The sequence below is a fragment of the Passer domesticus genome, chromosome 1, assembly GCF_036417665.1.
Source record: "Passer domesticus isolate bPasDom1 chromosome 1, bPasDom1.hap1, whole genome shotgun sequence".
Taxonomy (NCBI): Eukaryota; Metazoa; Chordata; class Aves; order Passeriformes; family Passeridae; genus Passer; species Passer domesticus.
In genome coordinates, this window is record NC_087474.1 from 136,777,911 (window position 1) to 136,797,378 (window position 19,468).

The 19,468-nt window shown below is 38.4% G+C and overlaps 1 protein-coding gene across 7 annotated transcripts in view; it reads right to left on the reverse strand.

The window, feature by feature from the left end:
- Nucleotides 1-19,468, reverse strand: part of RUNX1T1 (RUNX1 partner transcriptional co-repressor 1) — a 114,495-nt gene that overhangs the window by 4,046 nt on the left and 90,981 nt on the right. For all 7 annotated transcript variants that reach the window (XM_064391374.1, XM_064391396.1, XM_064391348.1 and 4 more), the window contains 3 exons: nt 14,974-15,042; nt 8,932-9,122; nt 1-47 (listed from right to left, as the gene is read on the reverse strand). The exon at nt 1-47 is cut by the window's left edge and continues 4,046 nt beyond it. In XM_064391374.1, coding sequence (XP_064247444.1) covers nt 1-47; nt 8,932-9,122; nt 14,974-15,042 — 307 coding nt within the window. The remainder of the gene's footprint in view (nt 48-8,931; nt 9,123-14,973; nt 15,043-19,468) is intronic.

Below are 19,468 nucleotides of genomic sequence, written 5' to 3' on the forward strand. Positions count from 1 at the left end.
CAACCACTGCAGGTTTCACTAGCTTTCCGGCCACAGTTCCAGCAACTCTAGAAGCAAAAGAGGAGGGAGATGGGAGAAATTAGCTAGTGTCCTAAATTTGACAGTAAAAACAGCTGGCAGGGAACTGCTGGTCAGCCCTCTGCCTAAGGACAGCTGAGGCGTCAGTAGGTGCTGCCTTGGGTGTTTGAACCGGTTCCACGGGAGCTCCAGTCACCTGGAGGACTCAGTCTTGGAAGCTGGGCAAGAACAGAAGCAGCTCTTTGCTAGTACTAATGATGTACAAACTCCAATTATGTCCCACATCCAGCAACCAGCAGCATGCCGACTAAGAAAATTTCAGTAAAATTTCTCCTAGCTCCTCTTACAAATTAATTAAAACAAATAATGAAGCATGCACACACAAAAACGTGCTTCTCCAGAAGTGGAGAGGAACTAATACAAGACAAGAAAGGGAAAAAGTGACTTAACACACAGGTAAAACTTGCTGACCTAGGAAAACTTGCTACCCTAGGAAAACCTAATTTTTAATCATCTGAGTAATACCATTTGACTCAGTGGCACTTCTGGCAGGGAACAGTTAAGCTAGAGTCTAAATCTCTGGCAGGATGAGGAAGCCACTGCAGAATATGTGTGCTGTTCACTTTAACACACTCTATAGCCCTGCCAGCTGTATGCTGGAACACAGCCAATCCTTAAGTGATATTCCTCAACTACTTTAAAAAAAAAAATCCCAATTCCAGAATGAAACAAAGACCTAAATCCAAAACAGTATTTTACGGAAATCAGACTTTTAATCAGTATCAAGTGGCTTTAGAAAATATTCCTGCGTTAGCTCCATGTTTCCTCTTTTTGCTGGTTTTCATTGTTTTGGAGGGTTGTTTGCTGCTCGGTTTTTTGGGGTTTTTTTTGTGTAGGCATATACTAGCAAATGTGGCAAGAGTGCCACAATTGTTCTTTGAGATTGAAATCAAAGGTACATGGCATTCTCAATTCATACTGATTAAACACACAGACTAAACCAGGTAATTACAGATACATGTGTTAGGGACTTTTTTTTTAATTCATAAAATTGTTCCCATCTTTAAAAACACTTTTTAAAAAAAGGTGGAATTACCAACACACAGAAACAGATGTTTCTGGTAGTTAAATGTCAGGAATTCAGACTCCTTGTCTGAACCAGGCATCACCTGGTTTTGATTCAGTAGTCATTGTTTCAGCTTCATTTGCTTACACTCTGTCCAGTGCCAGACAGGTAAATTCACCTTTGGAGAAGAATACCTATGCTATTTGCAAACACCTTTGCTTTAAACAACCTGTCAGTTACCTGTCAGTAATTTAGACCACCATAAATGGCCATGTACACACATAGATGTATTTATGCGTACACCAAAATGACCTGATATTTTTGCATTAACATTTTGTATTAGCATTTCATTCTGCTAACAAGAAAGACAACTAAATGTGATGTACCTGGATTTTATTATTATAATATTTATTTATTATATATTATATTCATATATGTATATTTTGCATTTTATATGTATCTGTATTTTATTTATTTTATATTCTTTAGTATATATTCTATGTCTATATTACAATATTTCTTTATTTCTTTCATATTAATGAAAGTTTCATTTTGACAGCTTCACGCTTGCTTGTATTGTGATCAGTAAACATGGTGTAATTCTGCTCCAGCTATACTTGCACAGTTTCCACATATTGCCATGCCTGCTGACCTCCCAGCTATTTGCTTCCAACTAAATTGCCAGCCATGGGTTTGGTCCATATTTCCCTCTATTTCCTTATCTGAAAACAAATGCACATGTACAAACATCCTCATGTAGAATTTTCAAAAAAAACCACCTTCCTCCCACGTGGAATAATGCTGAAGCCAGCCATCAAATGACCAGGTGCAGGAATTCCTGACTTGTGCAGATCTGTTTGCAGCACTGAAGTTCATGCTTTAATTGTGTGGGAATTACTATGAGGGTGTCAAACTTATTCAAGTATCCATTTAGTTAATATAGGCCAGCATCTGAAGAAGCTTCACTTGGCTTCCCTTTTTGAGGAGCACATCTGACTCCAGATATGACCAGAGCCACCACAGAGTATTTCAGTATCTTACCACATGATCCATATTGATGTCAGGAGACAGTAGTTTAATTCTAACAGCATTGTTTCAACTTTCTTATTAAAATAGACATCAGTTAACTATCAGAATGTACAGAACATGAAAAGTGATACATAGGTGCAAGATTTTAATGAAGTGGGGAAGTACCAAGCTGGCTCCTTACATGATTACTTAATACGTCCTACATTGTTTGGTATGTGATTTTGTTCACTGGACATATTATTTCTAATTTAACAGGTCATTACAACTTTAGTGTAATTGTGGGAATAAAACCACATAAAATACAAGAATTTCAAAATAAATTCTACATCTCACATTTATACAGCAACTTACTGCATTTAAAAATTACTTCAGTGCAAATTAACATAAAAAAACCACACACATCACAGGGAGCTTGTACTGAGACAGCAGCTGGATTTGATGTGCAGAACTCCCTGTCCCACACAGCCCTCACCATTGTGACTATTCCTTGCTCTTTCCCATGTGCAAGTAATGAAAAAGAGCAGCAAAGATCAGGCTCGGGCACCACAAGCTTTGGAAACAAATGCTTTCTGTTCACAGTGCTCGCTGATAGCCACACATTCTACCAAAGAAAAGCCAGCTAATAGCCTGGGCTGTGCTTCCTATGCCCCTGCTGCTCATGTCTTTCCAGCAGATCCAGCTACCACAGACAAAGCTTGACCTCACTATGGGATTGAGCACAGGGTATCTTCCTTCCTGGGATAATCTAGCAGGTACCCTCGCTGAGGTGTGTGCACGGCATCTCAGACAACAGATGGCCACTGTGTCATGTTGGTGACGAGATGGCAATCTTCTTACAAGGGCATATGGCCACAACTACGGACTGCCTTACACCTGATTTAAGACTATCTCCTGTCACTGGCAAGATCCAGCTGGGAGGTTGAGATGATGCACTTCAAATACAGAAAATCAAGCAAGACAAACAGAACTTCGAAAGAACCTGAAGAAAGTCAGCCAGAAGTCAGACAAACATAAGCTGTGAGAAGAGACTGAACGAACTCAGACTCTTAAATATGAGATGGTAGCCTAAAAGGAGCAGTAGCTCCTTCACATCACTGCAGCTGTAGCTCCTACACATCACTGCAGTGAACGTGTACATCCATCTCTACATGGACTAGCAGAACTAACAGGATCAAAATTCTGTTAAAAACAGCAGCAAATTGCCTAGAGATATTGGAGAATCCCCATCATTAAAGTACAGGAAAAGCAGGGGGAATGGTACAGCTAGAGTTGATCATGGATTTAAAAAAGGGAGAAGCCAATCTCTCAAAGCCTCTGCTGGTCTATATATTCTGTCTTTAGGTACTGACCTACTACACTGCACTTCCAGCTCATGCTCTGTAGAGTTCCAGATACAGCTAAAACTATGAGGAGGACTGACCTGCAGTTTAACTCTGCACTGATTTCCCTGTGAAACAGTGAGGTTATACAAAAAGCTAGATTCTCAGACTACGTAATTCAATTTAACTTCACTACCTTGAAAATGGATTAATTCAATGAAATTGAGCTAAATTACACCAGATGGGAATCTCACTCCGAATTTATGCCACTGATCATATTTCATCCTCCTCTTTCAACTGACAAGGAACATCAGTCTTAGGTCAGAGCCTTATCTTAGGTCAAGCTCTCAATTCTCATGCACTTAAGCTTCCATCTTCAAACACTCCTGTTTGCTCTCATCAAAATTCTTAAAAACAAAAGGTCTCCATTTCTGTGTTCTCCAGTACCAAAACACACTTGTCAGTAATTTTGCCCATCCTGTTGCTTTCATCTATGAAATATTCAACCAGAATTGAGTATTTGCTTTCCTCTGACACTCCAGCTGACACTCAGTATAGAGCTTGCTTAAATAAATAAAAAAATTCCCTTTGTTCTGTCATCTTTGAGAAACTCTGGATTTCCCCAGTTTACCATGTAAGGAAGCATGGCTGGTATGAAGAATCCAGATTTTTCCCTGTTCTGCAATGCCCATGACATTCAAAACTCTACCACTGCTAACCACAAGAAAAGGAGCATCTAGAAAGCACTGAAACCACAGGGGCAAAAATGAGAACTGTATGAGCTGCTGAATAGCAATGCAAAAATCCAGCAAAGTTGTTTATGAGAATTTTATACAAGAATCATGAGAAACAGAAATATATTGGTACTTTGGAAATTCCCACACTGTGTCAAAATGCCATTCAAACTTTTAGATGTTTCTAGTAAAGTCACACCTATCATGGAACACTCCAGGCTTGCCCAAGCCCCTGTTTATTGAGTGAAATACATGAACTTTCATACAAGTCAGTGTGAGTAGCTAAATCCTGCAAACAGAAGTGTGGAGCAGCCCACAGAAGAGCTGTGCAAGCTGGCGAGCCAGGCTTAGCTTAGCAGTCTGGGGCAGTGCCAATGCTCACATCACATCTGGACTGATCCTGTGCAGAACACATGGCTCTGGTGCCTCTGTACTACCCACCACTGCAGGGGATGATGTGCTGCTTTCCAAGAGATGCTCTGCCAAAAAATTAAACATTAGCTGACATAGGTATTAAACTTAATACCAGCCTGAAAACTAGGCTTGCCTGAATCACACCATCTGATGCTCAGAGTCAGGTTTGCTGGCATGGTCCTGGTCTCAATGGATCGGTCAGCAGAGATTGAACCCAGCTGTCTTCAAAATGTCAGGTGTGATATTCACATACAACATGAACTGCTGCAATATAAACAAGCCCTAACATTACACATCTCCTAAAAGCAGTGTTGGACCAGTTACATACTTGTTTTATCTGAGCAGATGTCAGCATCTGCTTTAAGTAGAGAGAACTGAAACATTTGTGTTCCTTCCCTGTCCCCAGCCCCCAACCTACTCAAAACTGAGGGATAACACTGAGTGTCAGATTTTTCAGTGGCATTTTATACCAAACCAGAAAGACAGATGTTTTGATGATCCCACCCCCCGCTTACAATCTGGGCAGTCAGTCTCTTTGCTAAACTGTTCACCCTCACTATTAAAATTGATTTGCAAAGCAGCACATTGCAGCCAAAGCAAGCACAGCAGTCATTACAGAGTAGGCTGCTCACACATGTTTCCGTACTTAGCCAAGCCAGCTACTGATGAATGGGTCATTTTTCGTCAAGCAACTGTAAGGAACTGGTAAAGAAATAATTCGTGGCTCAGAACAGCCATGCTGACAGGTAGGCTTTGTCCTGGTCCTTTTGCTTTCCAGCAGCAGTCTGCTCAGTCAGCTGGTCCTCAACCAATTTCAGTAACAGAAAAGCATGAACATTAGCTGGTCAGTTGCAAGGTCTTATGTTAAGAAACTATGAAAATGTTTAGAAAGTAAATGCATGGACACTGAAGCAGTGGAAGTGCTAGTTAAACCATGCTGAACAACTCTAAGATAAGTAAAGAACAATAGTTCAACAAAGGAGCTCAAGTCAGAGTCAGAAATTCTACCTATGCTATGTAATGTGGTCATTCTCAAAACCTTGCAGACCACTTCTCAAAAGTCGAGATGCTTCTGAGTATTACACCTCCCCTATTAGTCTTGTTACTGTCTTGTGCTCCCTTAATTTTGGAATTTTTATTTCATCATCTTAATATGCTCAACCTTACTTTTTTTCTTGAAGACAATTTTGCACTCAGAAATCCTACTTTTTCTGGGTTTAAGACAAAGCAAAACAGAATACTGAAAAAAAACATGCAAAATCAGGAAGAAACCCAACCCAACACAGAAATCAGCAACACCAACAAAAAATATCAAAAATCCAATCTACTTTTCTTTGTGAGTTCTCTGAAAGGTCTTGGAGTAGGAGGCTGCATTATAATAATCACAAAACTCCTAAGTCTTGGTACTAATTATCACTTTGAGAACTGCAGGAGACTGCAATAAAAAATCAAACCACAAAATGTACCACCATAACAGCTTCAAGAAGCCTCAGCTAGGTCCAGGCTGCATTTTACTGAATAACAATCAAGGGAGAAACCTTGCCAATAGACAGGGAGTGGCTATATCAGTAGAAAATTGTATCTGATACATTACAAATCTGGCATCAAATTCTCATCTCCATTCATAGTTACAACAGCCAAAAGAACTAATGACACCCACTAGAGAAATATAGTCTGTCTGGAGGTTATATAGCAGCCTATAGTGAGCTTTCTTGCATGACTTGGAGCAATGTCCCAGCTGGGATAAGGAATGAGGAGAGGTGCTCAGCATTTCCCCTGGATCTGCAAAACTTCAGAGGCTGCACTGGAACAGTCTCAGATTTGAAACTAGAAATATTCTAGCTCTATAAATTTTACTCCAGTGCCTTAAGTGCACAGGAATCTGTGCTGCTGTAAGTGTTCTGCTGAAAGCTGTAAACAGAGAATTTATGTACACTTAGAACCTAGACAAATGAGGAGCAATGTCCACAGAAACATTCAAGAGATAATTAATACCAAAACAAATGTGGAGTTTTATTCCTCAAACCTGAAAAACACAGTCTCACCTCTGAAAAAACACTTTTCAAACACAGGCAAACTGATCTTCCGTCCCCAAAGATGAAGGAAAAGTCCAGTCCATTCTTACAGAAGTCACCCTCAAAGGAATCCAAACCAGCCTGAGTTAACAGGTAACTGTGAGTAGCATTGCTCTAAGTGTTTGGAGTTTGTCACAATTAGAAGCTGAAGAGGAACTGCTTATAAATCTAACTCAATAAGCATTGCCACCATCTCCCTTCACAGTTAATCAATCACCTGCAAACACAAACTGTCAAACTTGATTTCTGTCTGACGGCTTACTAAAATTTGTGCCTCAAAACAACCACCCTGATGACCACAGGGGTGAAAGTTGCAGGATCAGGACACTAGACCTCATTTCTAGGTCCAGGAGGCTTGTAACCTCCCTGAGGACACACAGCCCTGAGAACATCTATAACCTGAACAGGCACATTTCATTAGAATGCAATTAAAAGAATTGTTTGCCCCAAGTCCTGTTCCCAAGAAGTGAAAAACCTTATAATCAGTTCTGCTGCAGAAGAAGTAAAGATGTTGTTACATGGCTTTTTCCAGAGCTTTAACTGCTCAGAAGTTAATCACAGCACACAAACTCTCTACACATTCCTTTGGATACACATTTGCTTGTGGAAAAATGGGCTGTATGTACTAGCACATAAGTACTTCCTCTGTCCTGCTCACGCTATATCAGTGCACTAAATAGATTTAATTTGCTGTTTCCTCCAAAGGTATTTACCTTTGTAATTTTTGTTTTAACAATAGGAGTCTCTTGTATATATACACACACAAAATGAAAGCTCTTTAATGATGCTATGTCAGAAAAATGCCCTTACTATGAACAGTACAGGAAAATGTCCTTGAGTATCTTAGATACAAAAGTCCAATAAATTGAATTTATGTCTCATTTAATCTACAATGGAACAGCTAGTACTTAAAGGGTACATACACTTCCCCTAGTCCCTTTCTTCCTGAGAAACTTTCAGATGCTGAAAATCAATTCCTTTTGTCTCCTTGTTATTCATCTGCTACACATTAAGGAGAAACTCTGGGCATTCAGTGATCCCACAATGGTCTTTCATCTCCAGAGAAGCCTGGTATGAATTAAAAACTTACGCTCCCTCAAATTACAGATGCACACTGCAGCATGCCACTGACTTATGTGCTGGTGATTTCTGCCAGTGTTCTCAGCATGCTGAAGGTAGCTCATCCGCATCTCTCAGCTTAAGTGACTCTTCTGCAACACTGCCCATCCAGCCCATGCAAAGTGTTCAGACATGAGCATACAGAAATATATGTCCCCGTGTAACAGGGACTGTCACCGACTCTTCCCCAACTCCCTGATGTTTAGAAGTTATTTTTAAAAGTGTGCTACAGTCAAGATTTTAATATACAAACTGTAAATACTTTATGAAGGTAATGTTCTTTCATTTCAGTGGTCTTGAGAAATGGAGATTATATACAAATAACTTCCAACTGACAAAATTTCCTTGTCATGTCTGTTTTTAAGGGCAGTTTTAACTTGGGACTCTTTTTTTTAACAAGCATAAAATTTAATTGCTATCTATACTGATGCAGCACTGGTCAAACACACAATGCTCTTTCACTCCCAGCTTCCACACAGTCATGGTGTCAGATGTCCCATATCACAACAATTCAAGGTTTTCATTCTCAGGTTTGAAAGTACATCAAGGCTTAACATACTTAATCTTGTTTTACTCTTTTATCTCTCAGTCTATTTTTTGTTCTACCAAATGCTCTTTGCCCATTCCTTAACTCTGAAATATTCCCTGCAGTCAAAGCAATACATTCAAAATAAGGAAACACTTGCAAATTTACATTCACATTCTGTCCTACAGGAACCATCATCTTTTGCTAATCGTTTCTACATCCAACACTTTTCCCAGACAAGTTTTTAGACACCTTGCTCTACAATCTCTATCAGGAATAATTTCTTTGTTTAAATTAGTCAAATGTTTTCCACTGAGCATCGCTTTATCTATTCAGTATGGTAGTTTGAAGAGCTTTAAAATGAAGCTACTGAAAAGTCAAATTAGAATATTATATGTAACCCTGAGCAGCAGTTAAAAGGCAAGAACAGAGCTCAAGTTTGTTAGCTATTTTGGGCTCAGATTACAACACAGCCAAGAGAATGTGAAACTTGGTGTATGCCTGACATACACATCCAGAACAGCTGCGCAGAGAGTTAACACTGGGCTCTGATGCCCTGTGTCACACAGATTGAAGCCAGCCCAGACACACCTTCGGTTTGTAGGCACAGCCTGCTCAGCAAGGCCCTTACCTCACTTGAATCCTCCTGCTGGTTGATGACAGCCAGGGCGTCCTCTGCCGCCTGGCGCTTGGCTTCGGCAACAGTGCGCTCCATCTTGGCCCGCTCCGAAGTGATCATGTCGTGAGCCTTCCGCTCGGCCTCCGACACCGCCTTCTGCAGCTCGGCCATCGCCTGGCGCTTCACTTCATTGACAGCTTCCTCTGCAATCAGGGAGAAACCCGCGTCAGCACAGCACATCTGCACGCGCCTTCCTGGCACCTGCACCACTGCTGTGATCGTTACGTTGAGACTGCTTTGAATTATAACCACAGTCATCATTCTGAGTAGGACACAGAGGAACCTGGTTCCTCAAGAATCCTCAAGAAGCACTGAGGTGCTTCTCTTCTTCCCCATCATCAAAGTCTCTACCACTAGTAATGATTCTTGAAATTTTGATTCTCAGGCAGTACTTATTTAGGTACAGTAATTTCAGATTCCTGGTCCATTTTATTTGCAATCTTTTTGAACATGGAAAAATTAGTTTTGCAGCACAACAGATATATCCATACACCTGACAATAACTATTATTTAGGACATATTACAGACTTTTTTAAAAAATGTATTTTTAAGCTCAGGGAAGTTAAGACAGGATTTATGATCTATGACAATTTTTCCCCCATATGTTAAAAAATAAATACATGAAGTTAAAAAAAACCAAGAGTTTATTCAAAATTTTAAATCACTGGTCTAGTATCTTTTCTTGGACATACTGTTTTATGAGAAAAAATGTTTATCAACATTCATTTGACCTCCTGATCTGTCCTTCAAATCTGTGTTTATACTTGAAGACTTGACTTCCTGGCTCTTCTGAGCCCTTGAGCACACCCTACCCAGCGAGACTTTGGAGCACAATTAACACTGAGCAGGGGGACCCTGCTTCATTAAACTCAAACCTTCATGCTTCTTGTACAACAACTATGGTAGCATGAGTCCTTTCTTTGGCACATACTAGTGTCATATCTTTTATTCCAGAAAACATGGATTGTCTCAAATCAGTTATTTGGCTTTTGATGCAGGAGAGTACAAAGATTTTACTAATGAACAGTCTTTTAATTGACAACTAAAACAAGTAATTTCTTTTTTTTTTTAATTAACTGCTCTAATTAACAAGGAAACCATCCTCCCCCTGAATTAGTTTATCTAATTTTCATCTTTATTCAAAGCAAAATGACAATGATTAATTGAAAATTTAATAAGCAGTAATTATTAACTTGGCAAACCTAGTACCAATTAACACTCTATTAAAACTAATTATGACATGTTTCATTCAAGTGTTTGCACTTAATTGTTTCATGCACTTAAAACCCACCTTAATTAAATGTTCTATTTAATTAAAGCCACAGATTTCTATTAAAAATATTTTACTGAAGATTAAAATCTAAGTATTAGAAACGGTGTTATGTATTTGAGTTTTAGTGTGTGTACTCCTGTGCACGAACATGCAGACATAACTCTGATGTACATAACTCAATCACTCTCCTGAGTTACATCTGATAGCTCTGCACATGTTATTTTAAAAATAATATCTATTTGAAGTCTCCATTTTCAGTTATTAAGCAAATTACAATAAAGTCTTAACTTTAGGCCTTGTACTGACTAAAACTCGACTAAAATGAAAGAAGAGCTCTCTTGAGGAGCATGTGAGAATGCTATATATGCGCATATCTGCAAGAGATGTTTTAGCTGAAGTTTTCAAGGGGGTGGGGAGGGATTTAGAGATAAAACTTATGCCTTTATTTTTATGAGGCTGAAAATATGCCCTTATATTACCCTACCATAAATGTTGTTTAGGGAAAGCCTCAGGAGAGGAAAAAATCATACCCTTCAACCATACAGCCAAGGCTTAATTTCCTTTGAATATTCAAGGTGAATTAAAATTCTATCTAAGTGGCAATACAGGACAATAATTTTTGCTTACGATCAAAGCTACAGCTAGTCTAATTGTATATGCAAATCAGGCAATTTATATTTAAATTATGCATTCCTATTCTAGTCCCACAGGCACACGGAGATCAGCAAAGGGAATTGGTAGGACATTTGCAAGGTGCTTGAATATTTATTACCAACTGTAACCATTCACTGATCATGAGAAAAGAAATATACACAGGCAAACATACAGATGCAATTTTATTACCATTTTCAGAAAAATGAGGCAACTTAAATACAGGCGTTTCATGTCTATGAACTGCAGTTACTGACAAAGTGGATTTCGTTAAGAAACTCTGCTTTCTTGCTGATATTTGCTACTAATAGAATGATCTTTGAATGACATGATGCACTTTTGTTACATTATATAAATTTAGTTTTACAGTTAGGTGTTTGTACTGTTTAGAAATGCCAGTTTCTTATAATAAACAGAAGCAAAATGCTCCAACATTTTTACATGGACTTCTAATTGCAGTTTTTCATCCCAGATAATCTACTTCTTTTCAGTCCAAATATAGAAATTGAAAATTACATTGTATCTTCTACATTGCATAAGTTTTTTGCAATACTTCTTGCATGCTCTTGCATGAAGATGCCTGAAATTGCTTATGAGGCCATATGCCTGACTGATATTTTTTGACTGGCTTAAACTATGGATTGGATTTTAATATTTCCATTAACTTTGATGACAGAATTTGTATTGTTCTATATTAAGTGTGAAAATAAATAAGTTAAAATATGTCAGGTCACAATGCACCATCATTATTTCAATATATTACAAACTCATGAACACATAAATAACCAGACAAAATTTTGTATCATTGATTTTCTTCACAGCTTCCCAAACTAAATACTACCGATGTTTTATAGGTATGGAATATTTATAGGCATAGATATTTTATAGGGAAGCTTCATGTTTATGATATGGGTGACGGCAAAGGAGGTTTTTATTTGCTTTGACAATGCTGAGCTATGAAGACCAAGAAAGACCAGCACCCTTCCTTTCCCTGTGCTTCCAGAGAAAGGAAGAGTGATTTGATTCCAGTATCAGAGGGCAGAAATCTGTAAGTTTTTAAAACCTAGCATCTAAGATGCGTGTACCTGCATCCTCTGCCTTCCCAGCAATGCTAAGCATTCTCGGCACAAATTCACTGTCATTTTAGGAATGCAACTGAAATCCTCCTTCCCTCTGAGCAGCATTAACACACAGAGAAGCTCCAGGAAGCAAACAGCTTGTGTGGAATAGGCATTATCAGCATGGTCTGAAGTCCTTGGAGCAGACTTAAGAAAGGTACTTATCTTTCACCCAAAATGATGATTCACCAGCCAGCTCCTGGTCACCTCCCTCACCTCATCAACACATTTTCCACATGATGAGAAAAGAAAGGTGGTGGGCAGATGTGCAGTCCTGTGCCACCACAACATTTTGGATCATCTCGCTCTCAGGCTGACCCTGGCAAGGGTGGCCATTGGCAGTTGGTGACAGAGTTATCCCAGCATTATATCCCAAAATGCATCATCTGTCTCAGGACAAACTCTGTACAATGTGCAGGACCCTTATTGCCTTTGTAGAGACAAAGAATGGTCATCTCACTCCTCTTCTGTAACTCCAGAGCTTTCAGCTGGACTGCCATGGGCATTGGGCCTGGCTAAGTGACAGTTTCTACACGACACAGAAGAAGCTATTGCAGCAGCCCACAATGGGCCTGCGACCCTCTCTGTGTTTAATAAAGGGAAGTTTGTACTCCCAGAGAGAAAGTCATCCAACCTGTGATCTGACTGAACCTCATTACCTATTTCCCTCCCTCTTGACTACTGAGGAACACCAAGAACTTGTCTTGGACACTTCATCCATAAGTGTCCATAATACAATGAGGTGAATCAGGGCACTGATGACTGCTTTCTTCTGGTGTGTGAAACTGAAGTGGGCTTACACAGCTTTAACTCATGAGGTACTGCATAATATGTCCTTGCACCAGCAGCTACAAAAGCACATGCCTAACTTGGTATGTTTCAAGAATTAAACTGGAGTCTACCAATTTCCAAAAGTTTAAAGTGAATTCCTTCTCTACATGCTGTTTTAATGCCACATTCTTTCAGTATAATGGATTCAGCATTCCAAACAGAATTTCATACTTGATTCAGCTCTCTGCACATTGTTCTTTACAGACATTTGACACAAGAAGAGATCCACACTGAACCAAAAGAAATAACCTCTGAGGGATTTGTAGTCTTCTAGACTGGGAATTGCTGCCCACACAGGAAACCATGGAGTATCTCAAATAGCATCAGAGGCCTATTCTCAGAGAACTGAATTGCACCTTTACTGCCTTCATCATGAAACTGTGGACACCTCCAGTTTGAGATCACCCTCCTAAAAATGCAGGACCATGGTTTATGAAAGCAGTATGCTTTCTAATGTTTGACTAGGCTTAGTAACAGATACAGGTATGCATCCTGCAGAATCACACTTCTTTTATTCTCCAACTGACATGCACAATCACTTGATTTAAACACATATCAGCCTGAAAATAAGAGACTGGAAACAGGACCAAAGGAAAAACTTTGTTTCAAAGGAACTGACGACATAGATGTTCACAAGACGACATCACAGGTCCTGTACACTACCATTCGTCAATACATGCAGTGTGAATGCACATCCAGCTTCCTAACTCAAGCCAAAAGCTTCAACTAACTTGTGTTAATTACGAAGAAACTTTTTTCTTCTATTGTATTGAATCCATGAGTCATAAATAACCTGATGCCAAATGACATCAAACCCTAGATTTTGCAAGAGGACTGAATTTTTTGAAATTTAACAGAATAATGCTCCTCATAGTGAAATTTCCTGGGATTGCATATATTTTTGTATTTTTCACTTACAATGTTAACATAAATATGGCAATATGAAAATATTCTTGGGCACTGAGTTACAAAGGCTACACTTTCCTTGGACAAAACCAGGAACATGTAAACAGTTTTGCTATATTTCACAGAAAATGCAATAGTTCTAGAAACATTAACATATTGAAAAATGTAGACTTTACACGATAAACCCACATAACACACAAAACACAACTCCTTGTCTGATGCAACAAGACAACAGCATAACATTTTACCTGTATGCTGCGTATCTAGTTTAAAATACACTGGAAAGCAGCAAGCATTTACAGGAGATTTGATCAGAAAGCATCAAAACTGCTGCATATTTGCCATTTAATGATTAACTGCTGCTCAGACAGCTGCTGCAGACTTCATGGTTATACAGGTGTTCAAAAGCAGGGGGGTGTGTTTGGGTGTATAAATAGCTCCTCGACTATCTCAAAGGAGTTCAAGAGCTGCCTTCTGGCCCCTCTGAAAACAAGGAAGCTCTGATGTCAGTGTCAGAAGAGCAAAGGTTTAGCTCCAGCACCAGAGTGGGATCCTTGCCAGGAAACTCCTGTGCTCAGGCAGAGTTTCAGCCTTAAGAAAACTTTGCACAACCACAACGTCTGCCCAGGGTGCTTTCCAGGCACAGGCAGATGCTGTCAATGCCCTGCAAACAGCCAGAGCAGCTGCAGAGATGTGAACTTGCTGACTTCATTGCACACTCTGCAGGTTTATGAGCACAGGCTTCACTGGGGGCTGACAGGCACAAAATCTTTTTTAAATTAAGAATGGTTACTTTGCATAGTTGAAGTCTTTTTTTTAACAGGTGTACTTGGGTTTTTTTCCTCTCCTTTGGGAATTCTTACTTTAACTAGGTAAGAACTCTGAAGCTTAAAAAAAACCACCCACACTAACCTCTTTTTTTTAAAATTGCTTACAGACAAACTTTTAACATATCAAGTTTCAGCCTGAAACCATTAGAAGCCCTGAAAATAGGGGTCCATATTGGAAGTACTGATATTTCGCTAACTATAGCAGCAGATGCTTCTATTATAAAATTATTTAATGTCCTGATCAGTTCCAGTTTAAGATTATTAAACACAATTTCTTCTTGTTACTAGTAAGCCCTTCCCCCGCCTCCCAATTCCTCACATCAGTGCATTAACAACTGCACACAGCTGCCAGACAACTAAGCTGGTGTTTTTAAACATTTCTTACCAGCTTTCTTCCAGATCTCCTCTGGCACATATCCAGACGCAGGCCTGTGAAGGAATTCCCGATGAGATTCTGCAGGAGGAAGGGGTGAACAGGGAAAAAAAAAGAGTATCATAAGCAATGCTGGCTTGTTGAGAACAAGGCTTAGAGAAAAATACATTTTCTCTTTAATTATAGCTCAGACAAAGAAATCAAGTAAAGCTTTTCTCTCCTCAAAACAAAATGGATGCTATGGCTGTAGCTCATGAATGTGACATAGATCAGATCAATTCTTATGATTTGAATGCCTCATCTTAAGCCAAGTTAAGATGTTAATTTTATTTTTATTTTACAGTGCTTTGAGTCAACTCTATATGACAGTATTCACACTTTTAAGGGAGGCGCTTTGCAAGACAAACTAAGGGAGTGACATGCTTTGTCCTTTCTCATTGTATTTATGAAAAGGAAAAAGAAAGGGCAACAGTGCAGTTCTGGTACTTCTGCTCTGTGCAAAATAATGAGTACTTATGAGCACAGATAAAAGTCCAGATGTCATTCCAGTGATCAAATAAGCTGTCCACAGAAAAGCAAAGGGGTGTTTCTCTAAGTTCAGAGCTATGCTTTCCTGTATCTGAGCCCATGTTGGTAGCTGCAGCTAAAAGAGTTTGAAAAACAGAACCTTTAACTTTAGGTTAAGGCCCTAAATACAGGCTGCCGAACAACCTCACTGGAGCTGAAGCTCGTAATTCACCCATACATTTCAATCACATTTTGACAGCTCTTTCCCCTTCTTCTCTTTTTTTTTTTTTTTTTTAAAAGGTTTAACCTTTAGGCCTGGGCCTAAGAGTTTTGAAATCAGCAAGATCCCTTTCACAGGGAATTCAAAGACCTAAGATCAGATGATACAAAAAGAAAATTCACTTTGGCGTGAAATTTAGCATATAAGTCCTCAGCAGATGAAATTGAAATTGCTCCTTTCAAATACAATTTAAAAACTGATTAACTATTATTCAAAGTAATAGAGGACAAAATGAAAAAACTACAACCAAACACATAAAACTAAGTTCACTGCCATGATTAATATTGCCTGTTTGTCAGAAATCAATTGCCTTAAGAAAATAACTTGATTTGTTACATTACAGACAGGTTTGATGTTTTTGGAGAAACAAATACCTGAAATCAAATACCTGTTTGATGTCTGGGATTGAAATATAACAAGAGTATACCTGCCATTCTTTGAATACTAATTATGTATTCATTTTTATATCTTAGGAGCTTTTATTCACTTATTTATTCCCTAACTTGGTCCAAAAAGCAGTATTTTTAAGAAAAAGTGAAGCATCAGGTTTTGCAAATAATTTCTTACACCACTACATGTATCCATACAGTACTGTTTATGTACAGTAGCCCACATAAATGCTTTTAAAAGATGGCAATATTGCAGGCAGCTAATAAAGGTGGAAATGACAGGAGCTTTTTCAACAGAGAGTAGGGAATCCCTGTGCACTGTTTCACAGATGTAGTTTCTAGCATGAAAATCTGCAGACAGTGACTGGGAGTACATCTTCCCATCTGAAAGGCAGCTGAGTGGATTTACTCAGCTCTTCTGTTTGTCACTGAAGTATGGGACAACAATTTAAAATAGATTTTTGTCAGCAGACTTTCACACTTCTCAAGCATAAAATAATAGGACTCTGTGTGTGTGTGTGTGTGTGTGTAGATTTTGCAAAACAGCTATTTATATTGGTTTAATCAACTTGATAGAGGATTTCAGACCTGATACCAAAAATGGGAAAATTCTCAGTATGGCTTGGCTTGCATGATTCTGGAGATGACAAACAGCCTTGCGTACAGTTTTTACCCCTTAAAAGCTTTTAGACTTACAGGCACAGTGCCAGTTCTGTTAGGGGGACAGAGGCAACAGCAGAAAATATTGTTTGAAGGCTTAAGAAAAATAAAGGCAAAAAATTAAACCACTCTTATTTGCTCTTCATGGAATACCTGCAGGAACAGACCCAACCAGGCTCCAAATGTGGCAAAACAAGGGGTTTGTTGCATTCATGCCTTTACTTTGTATTAAGTTTTCCTGTCTGCTATTTAAGGTACCATCCAATGCAAGGGAAACAACCTTGATTTTTTAAGTCTATGGGTCTTAGTTTGGTAAAAAAAAAAAAAAAGACAGTGAGATGTGGAACTGATTTCTTCGTACACATGACTTTCCAAAAATGGAATTCAATGACATAAATGACCAGATTGCCAGATAATTGTTAAAATTTCCAAAACATAAACATCAATCAAGCTCTTATTCCAACCACAAATTATTTACATGAGGAATGAGATCCTCTGCAAGAAGACTTAAATCAAGAGCTTATGAGAGACTTTCCCATAGTTTGGAATGGTGCACAAAAAAGACAAGAAGCACTTATGAAGATAATAAAAACCATATTTTCCAAGCCAGAAAAATTTTAGTAACATGGCTATTGTTTAGTCAGTAGTGATGAGTCTGTGAAAACAATCTTCTTTCTAAGGCTAAACTACAGGAAATGACCAGAGGATATAAATCTTACATATTAGTGTTTTTAAGGTAAGGAGTCCTTCAGTTTAAGAATCACAAAAATTGCTCATTGAAACTGAAGGACAAAAGATCTTAACTTGGACATCTAGCAACCAAAAAACCAAGATTAGCAAACTTTTAGTGAAGTCCCTAAAATACTAAATTCAAAAGCAACTGCAAAAAGCCATAACGAGGACAACACATAATATTAAATAACTAACTGCAGCACCTAGAAGTAAATGTTGCCTAGAAGAAAACCGAATGAAATCAGACAACAATAAGAATAATCTGAAGTGATAAAGCAGATCATTCAGAGAAGGATATCGGAAAAGGCTTTACATGTCAGACATTATAACAAAGGTTTTTTAATGGTGAAAATGCAAAAATATCATTATGCACAACAACAGTATGTACACTACTGAATTTACTTGAAATTTACGGCAAGGCATGAAAGCATGTGTTGGTAATTAGTCCAGTTCCAACTGAACAAAAGGAAAAAGATGAACAAGAAAAATAAAAAGCATATCTATATGAAAATAGTCTGTACTTGTCTGTAAGTGCTTAAATGAGGTAAAAACAAAAGAGACTTTTGATATCAAAAATGGTATTGGAATTTTCTATTGTAACGCACACGTGAAATAAACTTGTGAAATAGTAAAAAGATTGTTGGAGCGGGAAAAGAATACACTTGAAGAAAACAAAAAAATTGCATTGGTTTCAGCTCTCATATTCGACTGAAAAATTTTGGCTGCTTTAAGATAAAGAGAAAAGGTGCTAAAATAGAGTGACTTGCAGAGATGTGGAGAATTGTGAGAGCAGCCATAAATATGGATCTGAGAAGTGAAACTGAGATGAAACGCTAGGACCAAATAATTTATATGAACTCTTATGTGATCATAAGGCTCAAACCCAACAAAACAGAATAGAAAGACTTAGAAGGAAAAGAAATGTTCAGTAATCTGAAAGAGTCTAATTCACATTTGGAAAGAAGGACAGAAGGCAATTTGGCAAAACAAAAGAATTGAGGTTTTTATCACTGGACACTGACATGCAAGTATTAAGAAATTGAGATGAACAGCTGATGTTTTGATGATCTTTTAGAATTTACTGCATTCATGAAAATACTGGCAGTGATAATAATACCCTGCATGCTGTACTGAATAGTGAGGCTCAAAAATAATAAAAGCTCTGAACAAATTAAATATATATGCCTTTTTATGTATTTATGTGGTTTCCATATTTCATATGCAAGTTCTGCTTCATTCTATCCTATAATAAATGCAACACCATTAGTGGGACACAGAAAACAAAAAAATTTCAGAGCTACAAATATAAAACATTCACTGCCTTGTTTGCAAGAGTCAAGTTCAAAAATGTGCCAGTTCCACATAATGAAAAATAGAAACAGAGATCTGAAGGTGGGTATTACTGAATGAGACTACCTTGCAAACCTGGTTGCGGGGCAAGTGTTCCCACTATTTTTAAATATATCTTTGCCCTTGTTTGCCCTCTAATACATTTTTGTGGCTATTTCAAGGCTACCCCTTGAAAGTGTGTTTAAAATATAGTTGTTGTGTTCTCATTGTGAAAGAAAAAGAAAAGAAAAGCCACGTAGATACTGTATTACTGAATCATCTTCAAGCAGAGGCCACGTCAGAACTGAGCACTGAGAACACACACATGCAATGTTTCTGCAGTTGGAGCCCTACCTAACAGCATGCAGTGCACTAAGCCACAATCTAGCCCAAGCCTCCCATGCAGAGAGTGGATTAAGAGCAATACTTAATGTCATCAGTGACCAGTATCACAGAGGCTTTACATTCCAGAATTACAAGTTATGAATGTTACTGTGGTAGTCACAGCATTACGGTTTGCTCATGTTGAGAGTATCATGCATATCACAGCACTGCTGATTATCTGCAAATGGCAAAGGAACAGGTTTATCATCACAGCATGAATGCGTTG